This window comes from Psammomys obesus, unplaced genomic scaffold (genome assembly GCF_907164565.1).
Source record: "Psammomys obesus unplaced genomic scaffold, mPsaObe1.curated_primary_1811, whole genome shotgun sequence".
In the NCBI taxonomy this organism is placed as follows: domain Eukaryota; kingdom Metazoa; phylum Chordata; class Mammalia; order Rodentia; family Muridae; genus Psammomys; species Psammomys obesus.
In genome coordinates, this window is record NW_026590628.1 from 83,687 (window position 1) to 96,263 (window position 12,577).

At 39.4% G+C, this 12,577-nt stretch overlaps 1 protein-coding gene across 1 annotated transcript; it reads left to right on the plus strand.

Moving 5' to 3' along the window:
- The first annotated feature begins 2,486 nt into the window (after positions 1-2,486).
- LOC129677385 (vomeronasal type-1 receptor 4-like) lies at positions 2,487-3,386 on the plus strand. Its single transcript, XM_055608038.1, has one exon. The coding sequence runs from the start codon at positions 2,487-2,489 to the stop codon at positions 3,384-3,386; it is 900 nt and encodes a 299-aa protein (XP_055464013.1).
- The last annotated feature ends 9,191 nt before the right edge of the window (positions 3,387-12,577 follow it).

A 12,577-nucleotide genomic window follows, 5' to 3' on the forward strand; every position in this document is an offset into this window, starting at 1 on the left:
AAAACAAAACAAAACAAAAAAACCGTCTCATTTTTAAGCCTTCACTCTTGCTAGTTTTCTGACTCCAACAGTGTCACTATTATTTGTAAAATTTGTGGTTTTTGTTTTCATGCATTTCCCCCTTTTACATGTTGGCATATGTTTTCTGTAACAAAAACCTAATTTAAATATTTTTCTTTTGTATCCATCCTTACCGTGACTTGAGTCTATCAAATAGTATTGCGCATACTCACCTTAACTTCAGTCATTACATGCCTGGTGCATGTGGAGAAAGGTGTAAACCACTAACTGTAACAGGTACCATTACAATTTTAACAAATCCAGCTATAAAGGATTCATGCTGTGAAATAGCACATCTTGAAACAGCTCATCTTAACTTTCTCTCATCACTAAGCAGCAAAAAGCAATAAACTATTTTTGTTTTTGATTGATTCTTTTCAGAAAACCAGAATGGATGGATGTAACCTTCCTAAGACTTGGGGGCTAGACCCAAATATATTATTATTCATGTATTTAAACACAAGACCATCTCACCTTTTAAATTAATTTGCTAGCATCTCTGAAGACAATGTGGAAGATGAATCACCTCTTCCTCTGCTGGTAGTCTACTTCAGTAGAAGGAATTTATTATTAAAAATTAGAAGCTGATCACAAATAGGATTTAGAGTTTAGAAAAGGGAAGAGATAACTACAAAAGATGTGCTGTTCAGGAAAGCAAGCATTAGACAAACAAAAATTAATATTTTCCATCATGATTTGGATGAATTCATAGCAGTGGCTTTTACAGATCCCAATACTTGACAAAGCAATAAATTTTTATTGTAAATATATTAATGAATGCTGATGTGCTTGCTAATCATGTCTGGAGCATTATTCATTGTGTTCAGATACTTAATATTGTATTATGATTTCTAGGATGCTGTAGAGAACAGATAAAAGTGAGTAATTGACTTTTTGGTGTCATAAATCCACCTGGACACAAGCCTGAGAAAAAAATTCAGGTTCAGGAATGTCACATGTGAGGTTATCAAGACATAGACATTTACATAGTCCTGTGAGTTTAGCAGAAGGACAGCAGTGAACAGAGGCATTTCAAGTTCTCAGAGCACACACAAACACGTGCAGCCACAGAAGCATCCAGATTCCCTTTCTTCTAGAAAAGGTGACCAAAGCTTACCCTAAATCCCTAAATGAGAATGGAGATCCTGAACATGAAAAACATCCTGCTGAGGTCTAGGTCTTAGAATCAGCTTGGAATGATGTAGAACAGAGCAGCCTTCCTGACAGACAGGTTGGGAAAGAAACAGGAGAAGCAGGCTGCAAACCAAACTGCTGTAACTGCTGTTCACAAGGTCAAACACAGGCAAAGGCTCCCAGGAGCCTTTAGATGAGAAAATCCGTGCTCACAGCAGTGTGCCCCAAACTACTGTGCTGCATCCAGCTGATTCTGAGGTCATAACTCAGAAACTGCTCTTATCTCAAGGCAGCAGCTAACACCTCTTCAATCTCCTTGCACACACATCATCACTGACTGGTCCAGAGCTGCTCCATCTTCCCTTAGATGTTTTGAGGTCACTAACTGGGGCCACAGATGCCTTAAAGTCACTCCCTGGGTACCACAGCTCTTTGATATCCCTTCTCCTAGGAAGTACCCCCAGACTCCCCTAGACACACTTGCTGGCTGAAATCTGATGGTTATGTGAATTTTTTAGGATATATTTGGATGATTCTCCTTTGATTGCTGGGCCCTGTCTGGAAAGGTTACACAGTTTGACTTGATATTGAAAACTACATTTAAGAAACAAATCTACTGAACATTTGCTTTTGAAATATTAAAAAGTAGAAATTAAAGATAGAAAACTTTGAAGCCAAATGCAAATCTAGAAATTTTTATTCAAGATGCAAGTAAGGAAAGAATATTGAACAGAGGAGGAGAGACGTGGAAGGTAAAGTTTCTAGTTCTGAGAGATGTCACGGGTGTTGAACAACAGGGTTTCCCATTGTCTGTGTGTGATGTGGAGACGGCAGACAGGTTCAGCATGAGCCTCAGGCTTTAGAAATGCATGGAGAAATGTGACAAAATAGAATGTTAAATAGTTGGAGAAATTTGGGTTGGGGAAGGCTGGAGTAGAATTTAATTATGCTGAGAGATAACAAGTATAATGAATAAATGCAGACATACACACACACACACACAAACTTGAAAAAGTCAGTTTTGCTAGTGTAGAGTAAAAAAAAAATCTTCTTTAAAACTTTACATTCGCATACCAGTTACCAAACACCTGTGAGAGCACACACAGTAACCCAGAGTCCACAGGAAAGAGAGCGAGTTTCGGGAATCTAGTCTGCAACATAGCATGTGTCCACCACTGCCTCTTTAACACCAGAAAATGCTGTTATGAAAAATGTGCTGTTCAGATCCATGTCTAGCATTATTGATGCTTTCTTTAAAATGTATTTGCATCCTGTAAACAAGGAACGAAGAAATGGTTTTGAAGTTTATTAAGACAATAATTTTTCTCTTCACGACTGTGCTTGGCATTCTGGGGAACATGTCTGTTTCTGTGAATTACATGTTCAGTTGGTGGGGAGGCTCTGAGAAGAAAACCATACAACTTGTTCTCATGCACTTGGCTTTTACAAACATCATAACTCTTCTTGCAAAGGGATTGCCAAAGACAATGGCTGCTTTTGGGTTGAGAAACTTCCTAGATGACATGGGCTGTAAGATCATTGTTTACCTGGAGAGGGTGGCCCGTGGTCTCTCCATCTGCACCAGCAGTCTCCTCACTGTGGTCCAGGCCATCATCATCAGTCCCAGAGCATCATGGTGGAGGAGGCTCAGGCCAAAGTCTGCATGGCACATCCTTCCATTCTTCTCAGTCTTTTGGATACTCAATTCTTTAATAGGTCTGAACTTAATCTATTCCACCACAAATTCAAGACTGAATGTATCACAGATTAAGTCTGATGACAATTCTTGTTATTTTATGCTACCAAGTCAGAAAATAAAATGGATTTTTCTTCCTGTCATGGTCCTGAGAGATGCAGTATTTCAGGGTGCCATGGGAGGGGCCAGTGGCTACATGGTATTTCTTCTCCACAAGCACCACCAGCATGTCCTCTACCTTCAGAACTCCAAGCTTCTCTACAGAACTCCCCCTGAGCTGAGAGCTGCTCAAAGTGTCCTCCTTCTGATGTTCTGTTTTCTTTTCTTCTATTGGACAGATTGTGCCTTTTCTTTGTTTTTAAGTCTCTCTTCAGGGGACAACACCTTGATGATAAATACTCGAGGACTTCTGACCCTTGGTTATGCAACTTTTAGTCCACTTGTGCTGATTCACAGGGATGGGCTTCTGGCTGAGTGTTGGCATGGGAGAAATTGAGAAACTGTCTCTCTCATTTATATGTTCAATGAGTGAGAAAAAATTTCCAGTTCTACAACACTGTCAGTAATACAAAATGTCACACAGCAGTTTAAGAATGTGTTTATTCTCAAGCAATAATATTGGTGACTCAGTCCTGCACTGAGAGTAAGCCTAGCAAATTACAATGATATGGAAACCTTATTCTTCATTGCCCATTCTTTTTTTTATTAAATTTTAATATTTGCATTAATTTGTTGTGTATGAATAGCTTGCCTGCATTTATGGCTGTGTATCACATGGAAACATGTGACCTGTAGAGCCTGAAAGAGATCCTCAAATGCCTTGTGACTAACTAGATTTGACAGATGGTTCTCAGCCAATATGAAGGTGCTGTGATTTGAACCTGAGTTCAGACTGGAAATTTAGTCAGCGTTCTTGTAGCTGAGCCATTTCTCCAGCACTGACAAAATAATTTTAAGTAGGAGATATAAAACTGGATTTGCTATTACATTGACTAGAAGCACATAGATAAAGTTCATAAATTTTATCAAAACTCATACTGCTGTAATCACAGTAGTCAAAAAATTTCCTTTTCTTTTACACTGACATTGTGCTTGCTAAATGTTAATACTAAATGGGGCTATTTTAGTGCTACTTAAATGGTGCTAAATGGGGCTATTTTAGGCTACTTCAAAGTGGCTGTAAGTATCCATCCATAGATAAGATTTTACAAGATTATGAAAGAAATAGGAGCCCAATGCACCAGGCAGAGAACTTAAATGCACTTAGACATTTCATTGCTATTATATTCATGATAGTTCTGTGCAGGAACAAAGACTGTAGATACGAGATGAAGCAGATAACAAATACACCAAAAAGTTTCACTTTTTACCTAGCTCTAGTTTTAGGTTGGTTTAAAACTATGGATTTGTAGCCAGGTGCAGTGGTACTGTGATCCCAGCACCCAGGTAGGCAGAGGCAGGCTGATCTCTATGAGTTCAAGGACAGCCTGGTCTACAAAGTGGGTCCAAGAGAGCCAAGGCTACACAGAGAAACCCTGTCTCAAGAAACTAAAATTTTGAAAAAGTGGATATGAAGATCACTGAGTGTGACTGAAGCAGCCCAAGGCTTCTGTGCAGCTTTGCTAATGCCCAGGTGCTCTCCACAGCCCCATCCAGCTTTTTCTCACCAGAGAACTGCAAAAGAATCTGATTCTACATTCATTTAAATACAGGATTCGCCACTTAATTTCTTAAATTGGATCTATACAATAAGATATTGACATGGTTCTAAGATTTCAATGGACACATTCAAAAATACATTTATACAATCAATGAACATCAAATTTTAGTATGGTTACATGTAAGTTTATGTCTTAAAAAAAGTACTTAATTTATATCTGACTAGACCCCTTGTAAACATTTTGGGTGCATCATGGATCTACTTGACAATATGAGTATTTATTTTTTGCAAGCCAGGACAACATATACAAAGCTTTAGGTAAGTGATGTGTACTGTATTATGCTATAGCTTATTAAATAGTCTGCTTTGATAATACAAAGATTTGTTTTATTTATGTGCATATGTCTGTGTTAGTGTATGCCACATTTGTGCAGGGGCCCACAGAGGCCAGAAATGTGCACTGGGTCACAGGGAACTAGAGCTACAGCCTGTCATGAGTCCTATGATGTGGGTGCTCGGTAAGGAACCAGGGACTTCTCTAAGAGGAGCAGGTCTCTTCACCAACCCTTCAGCCCCATGTCTTTCTCATGTAAGCTTGACTTGTTTGTAGGTAACAGCATTGCTCATGATAGTCTTACAGCTCAGTTGCTAAAGCCTTTTTCTAGTATCTGATATAAAGAAGCAGACAAATCAAGCACCTTCTAAATCAGTCTGTGTCATTTGACCTAAAAGGAAGTGATGTAAGAACATGGAGAAGAAGTGAAGAAAGATGTGTCTCATCTGAATGATGAAGAGGTTGTTCAACATTAAGAATAGGCGAGGCCTGGAGAGATGACTCAGTGTAAAAGCATTTGCTGACACCCAGACAACCTGCTCTGTCTCTGATGTTGTGGGTTATTAATATTTATTATTGATTTATCTTTTAGTTAATCAGCGGTTATTCCTAAACCAGCTGTATACCCAAATCACCAGAGACTAGGAATTATTTAATTAACCTAAAGCACAATGCTGGGCAATAGTTACTCCATCCTAAATCTCCAGTCCACATAGCATCCTACCATTCAGATATTACACAATGTACTTGCTTTTAGTCATATCTTAGGTCTGGTTCATCTTTCCTCCTGGTTCCAAGTCCTGCCCTGCTGCTCTCTCTTCCTCCTCCTCCCACTCACTTCATTCCCCTCCCCTCTGGACCAAGATGCCCCACACTATTATCTCCATTGCACCACACTGGCTGGTTGTTTAATTGACAATTACAGAGAACAAATGGTGGCATGTTTACACAAACTTGAGACAGGTGATGCTTAGAATAAGCATCACAATGCAATGCCCAGATTGAAACCAAATAATTGCGTAGAGAAATCAGCATTTGAATAAACAAGGGTAAATTGAATACATTCCACAAGAATATTATACCAACACTCAGAGGAAGAAAGCTGACTCTCACACATTGTCGTCTGACCTCACACACATGCTGAGACATGCATATGAACAAACAAAATAAATTTTAAAAACTAAGGAAAGGGTAGATAGGTGATATCCCTGTTCTTTTTGTCTTGCATGCTCACTGAGAAGGATAGATATTACATGGCACATCTATTTTCTATGAGCTAAAGGTTTATACTTTGTCTCATGATAAATACTAGAGATAGAGCTATAATATTTACTATGGAGCATGGGCTGACCTGGCAGTCAGTATGTAACACAGGCTGACCTTGAGGTGCCTCTGCATCTGTGATTACAGGCCTTACCGAGTAAGCCATTGTTTGCCTAAATGTTTTAAGTTACATACATTAAATTAAATATTACAATAATTGAAAAGAAAGTTTTGGTTTCCTTAAAAACTCAGTTTATGGTGCGTGAACATGTTTTTATTTTTATCCCAAGTATGGGGTTTTAGTTTGTCCTTTAGTTTGTCCACCACAGGTAATTGCCTCATGCAGGGGCATAATCTTTGCCACCTGGAGTTAGCTGAATTCTGCGGACTCTGAAGGGTATAAATATGAGATTCCAGAGAGAGAAAAGGTGCGATGTCTTGAAGAAGATGGACAGAAGACTGCTTGCAGTGTTTGCTGGTTTGCAGGTTTGGTGGTTTGCTAGTTACCTGGACTGCTGGGTATCCTGAGTGCTGATATTGGTATTGCCCAGAAAGAACCCAGTGGTCCTACCCAGCCAGAAGAAATAAAGAGGTCTATGGCCCCTTTTCATTTTAAGCTTCTTTCTATCCTACCTAGGGTTGGGAGTTGGAAGAGAGGTAGAGGTATTTAGGAGTGCCAAATAAAGTAGAGCATAAAAATAGCACCAACAAACAAGAGATTTCCATTTTAAAAAGTTTTATTTATTACAATTTATTCACTTTGTATCTCAGCCATAGCCCCCTCCCACAACCCCTGCCAATCTCACCCTTCCTCTCTCTTTTTCTACTATGGCCCTTCCCCATTCCACTAATAGAGGAGGTTCTCTCCTTCCATTTGACCCCAGCCTATCAGGTTTCATCAGGACTGTCTGCATTGCCTTCTTCTGTGGCCTGGTAAAGCTGACCCCCAACCTCAGGGGGATGTGATCAAAGAGCCAGTCACTGAATTCATGTCACAGACAGCCCCTCTTTCTATTACTAGGGAACTCACTTGGAGACTGAGCTGCCATGGGCTACATCTGTGCAGGGGATTCTAGGTTATTACCATGCACGGTCCTTGGTTAGAGTATCATCTCAGAAAAGACCCCTGTGCCGCAATTTTGGGTTCTGATGGTCTCCTTGTGGAGCTCCAGGCCCCTCCAGGTCTTTCTATCTCCCCCTTCTTTCATGTTTCCCTGCATTCTACCCAAAAATTAGCTATGAGTCTCAACATCTGCTTTAACACCTGCTGGGTAGAATCTTTCAGAGGCCCTCTGTGATAGGCTCCTATCTTGTTCCTTGTTTTCACCCTCTTCTGATGTCTGTCCCATTTGCCTTTCTGAATGAGAATTGAACATCTTACCCAGGCTCCTCCTTCTTGTTTAGCTTCTTTGCTGTACAGATTTTAGTATGATCAGTTTATATTATATGTCTAATATCCACTCATAAGTGAGTATGTACCATGTGTGTCTTTTTGCTTTTGAGATACCTCACTCAGGAAGATCTTTTCTAGTCCCCACCATTGGGCTACAATTTTCATGATTTCTTTGTTTTAATTGCTGAGTAGTATTCCATTCTGTAAATGTTCCATTTACAATTATTATATCCATTCCTCAATTGAGGGATATTTGGGTTGATTGAAGATTCTGACTACTATGAATAAATTTGCTGTGAATGTACTTGTATACTTGAACATATTTTGCATATATGCCTAGGAGTGATATAGCTAGATCTTGAAGAAGTGCAATTTCAAATTGTCTGAGCAAGCACCGTATTGATTTCCAAAGTGGTTGTACAAGTTTACATTCCCACCAGCAATGTGGAATGGGTTTCCCTTTCTCCACATCCTACCTAGCATGTGTTGTTACTTGAGTTTCTGACCTTAGCCATTCTGATGGATATAAGGTGGAATCTCAGGGTCTTTCTGATTTGCATTTCCATGATACTAAGGATGTTGAGTCTTTTTTAAGTGTTTCTAAGCCTTTCGATATTCCTCTATTGAAAATTCTCTGTTTAGCCCTGTACCCCATTTTTTAATTAGATTACTTGATTTGTTGCTTTTTAACTTCTTGAGTTCTTTATATATCCTGGATATTATGGAAAGATCTCCTAGGCTCATGGCTTGGCAGGATAAACATAGTAAAAATAGCCATCTTACCAAAAGCAATCTACAGATTCAATGCAATTCCCATCAAATTACCAACACAATTCTTTACAGACCTGGAAAGAAAAATTCTCAACTTCATATGGAATAACAAGAAAACCAGAATCGCTAAGACAATCTTCTACAATAAAATATCTTCTGGAGGTATCTCCACCCCTGATCTCAAGCTGTACTATAGAGCAACAATAGTAAAAACTGCATGGTACTGGCATAGAAACAGAATGGTGGAATCAACTAGAAGACCCAGAAATAAACCCACCCACTTATGGACACCTGATCTTTGACAAAGATGTCAAAACCACACAATAGAAAAAAGATAGCATCTTCAACAAATGGTGCTGGTCTAACTGTATATCTACATGTAGAAAAAGGCAAATAGATCCGTACTTATCACCCTGCAAAAAACTAAAGTCCAAGCAGATCAACGACCTCAGCATAAAACCAGACACACTAAACCGGTTAGAAGAAAAAGTGGGGAAGAGCCTTGAACTCATTGGAACAAGAGACAACTTCCTGAACAGGACACCGACAGCACAGGCTTTAAGATCAATAAATAGGACCTCATGAAAATTAATAGCTTCTGTAAAACTAAGGACACAGTTTTAAGAACAAACCGACAGCCTACAGATTGGGAAAATGTCTTCACTAACCCTGTCTGATAGAAGGTTAGAGTTGCTTTTCTTAAGAAGTCTAGCACTTCTCACTTTTCTAAAGACTGGTTCAGGGTTTCTGGGCAGGAACAGAGTGGATTCTGAGCATTTTCTCATGCTATCATCTCTATCATGTGGCTTTAAGCTTCTCATTATTCCTGGGAAAATACTGGAATTAAGCTTCTATCAGAAGCATGTATTTTATTTTCCCCTAAAGACAGAGTAGGAAAACAAGATAGAGGATGTGGAGGTGAGGAGGTGACCCATATTTGAGCTTTGCTTGCAGAGCAGAGTGAAGATGACAGAGAGACAAGTGAAGTCATCACAGCAAGGAACATTGTTTGACATTGCTAGGTTCAGAAACTGCTAAGAAAACTAGCTTCGATGAAATAGGACTATGACAATGACAATTATAATGAGGTTAGACCTTAAAGTAACACAATAGGACACTGGGAACCAGGTTTTCTCAAATAGTGTTATCAAGAGACCATGCTCTTAGCCAGGACCTCAAGGGCACACTGATGTATTAAAACATGATGACAGTATCTTTTTTTTTTAAGTCAGTTGCATTTATTTACTAGATGAGGCATTTCTTTTTTTTTTTTCATGTTTTTTTCTTTTTTTCTTTTTTTTGAATTTTATTTTTTTTCTTATCAGTTACATTTTATTAACTCTGTATCCCAGCCGTGTCCCCATCCCTCATTCCCTCCCAGTCCCTCCCTCCCTCCCTCATCTCCACCGTGCCCCTTTCCAAGTCCACTGATAGGGGGGACCTCCTTCCCATTCATCTGATCCTGTTTTATCAGGTATATTCAGGACTGGCTGCAAAGCTCTCCTCTGTGGCCTAACAGGACTGCTCCTCCCTTGGGGGGTGGGGAGGCCAAAGAGCAAGTCATTGAGTTCCTGTTAGAAATAGTCCTTGTTCCCCTCACTATGGGAAACCAATTGGTTACTGAGCTACCACAGGCTACATCTGAGCAGAGGTTCTAGGTTATATCCATACATGGTCCTTGGTTGAATGTCAGTCTCAGAGAAGACCCTGTGCCCAGATATATTTGGTCCTTGTGGAGCTCCTATCCTTTCCTCATCAGACTAACTCCCCTTCTTTCTTATGATTCCCTGCCAGAGGTTTGGTCATGAGTCTTTGCTTTGAAAACACTGCTAGTTAGAGTCTTTCCAATGCGCTCAGTAGACTCCTGTCATACATTCAATGCACATCCCATCTGTCTTTCTAAACGAGTATTGATCATCTTACCCCATGTCTGCTCTCTTGATTATCTTTTTTAGGTGTACAAATTTCATTATGTTTATCATATCTTATAGGTCTATATAAGTGAGTATATACCGTGTTTGTCTTTCTCCTTCTGAGATATTTCACTCAGGATGATCTTTTCTAGAGCCCACCATTTGCCTGCAAATTTCATGATTTCCTCCTTTTTGATTGCTGAGTAGTATTCCATTGTGTAAAAATACCACAATTTCTGTACCCATTCCTCCGTTGATGGACATCTGGGTTGTTTCCAGGTTCTGGCTATTAGAAATAAAGCTGCTATAAACATGGTTGAGCAAATATCCCTTTTGTGTACTTGAGCAAACTTTGGGTATATACCTAGCAGTGGTATAGCTGGGTCTTGAGGAAGCACTATTCCTAATTGTCTTAGAAAGCGCCAGATAGATTTCCAGAGTGGCTATACCAGTTTACATTCCCACCAGCAGTGGAGGAGGGTTCCACTTTCTCCACAACCTCTCCAGCATGTGTTGTCACTAGAGTTATTGATTTTAGCTATTCTGATGGGTGTAAGGTGAAATCTCAGGGTCATTTTGATTTGCATCTCCTTCATGGCTAAGGATGTTGAACATTTCTTTTAAGTGTTTCTCTGCCATTCTATATTCCTTTACAGAGAATTTTCTGTTTATCTCTGTACCCCATTTTTTAATTCGATTACTTGATTTATTGCTTTTTAACTTCTTTAGTTCTTTGTATATACTCGATATTAGTCCTCTGTCAGATAAAGGGTTAGTGAAGATTCTTTCCCAATCTGTAGTCAGTCTTTTTGCTTTGATGACAGTGTCCTTTGCTTTACAGAAGCTTTTCAGTTTCATGAGGTCCCATTTATTGATTGTTGCTCTTAGAGCCTGTGCTGTTGGTGTTCTGTTCAGGAAGTTGTCTCCTGTGCCAATGAGTTCTAGGCTGTTCCCCACTTTTTCTTCTAACAGATTTAGAGTATCTGGTTTTATATTGAGGTCTTTGATCCACTTGGACTTTAGTTTTGTGCAGGGTGATGAATATAGACCTATTTTCATTTTTCTGCATGTGGACATCCAGTTGGACCAGCACCATTTGTTGAAGATGTTGTCTTTTTTCCATTGAATGGTTTTGGCTTCTTTGTCAAAAATCGAGTATTCATAGGTATGTGGGTTTATTTCTGGGTCTTCTATGTGGTTCCATTGATCCTCCTTTCTGTTTTTATGCCAATACCATGCAGTTTTTATTACTATTGCTCTGAAGTACAACTTGAGATTGGGGATGGAGATACCTCCAGATGATCTGTTGTTGTACAGGATTGTTTTGGAGATTCTGGGTTTTTTGTTTCTCCATATGAAGCTGAGAATCTTTTTTTCAAGGTCTGTAAAGAATTGAGTTGGTATTTTGATGGGAATTGCATTGAATCTGTAGATTGCTTTTGGCAGAATGGCCATTTTCACAATGTTAATCCTACCAATCCATGAGCACAGGAGATCTTTCCATTTTCTGAGATCTTCTTCAATTTCTTTCTTCAGAGACTTGAAGTTTTTCTCAAACAGGTCTTTCACTTGCTTGGTTAGTGTCACCCCAAGGTACTTTATGATATTAGTGGCTATTGTGAACGGTGTTGTTTCCCTAATTTCTTTCTCGGCCCTCTTGTCTTTGGTATACAGGAGGGCTTCTGATTTTTTTGAGTTGATTTTGTGTCCTGCCACTTTGCTGAAGGTGTTTATCAGATGGAGGAGTTCTCTGATTGAATTTTTGGGGTCGCTCATATATACTATCATATCATCTGCGAATAGTGACACGTTGACCTCTTCCTTTCTGATTTGTATCCCCTTGATCTCCTTTAGTTGTCTTATTGCTCTGGCTAGGACTTCAAGTACTATGTTGAAGAGGTAGGGAGAGAGTGGGCAGCCTTGTCTTCTCCCTGATTTCAATGGGATTGATTTAAGTTTATCTCCATTGAGTTTGATGTTGGCTATAGGCTTGCTGTATATTGCCTTTACTATGTTTAGATATGTGCCTTGTATTCCTGATCTCTCCAAGACTTTAAACATGAATGGGTGTTGGACTTTGTCAAATGCTTTTTCAGCATCTAAGGAGATGATCATGTGGTTTTTCTCCTTCAGTTTGTTTATGTGGTGGATTACATTGATGGATTTCCGTATGTTGAACCACCCTTGCATGCCTGGGATGAAGCCTACTTGGTCGTGGTGGATGATATCTTTGATGTGTTCTTGGATTCGGTTTGCAAGTATTTTATTAAGTATTTTTGCGTCAATGTTCATAAGAGAGATAGGTCTGAAGTTCTCTTTTTTTGTTGGGTCTTTGTGTGGTTTAGGTATCAGG

Excerpts from the sequence above, each read along its gene's own strand:
- LOC129677385 (XM_055608038.1), top strand. The coding sequence starts at position 2,487 with ATGGTTTTGAAGTTTATTAAGACAATAATTTTTCTCTTCACGACTGTG.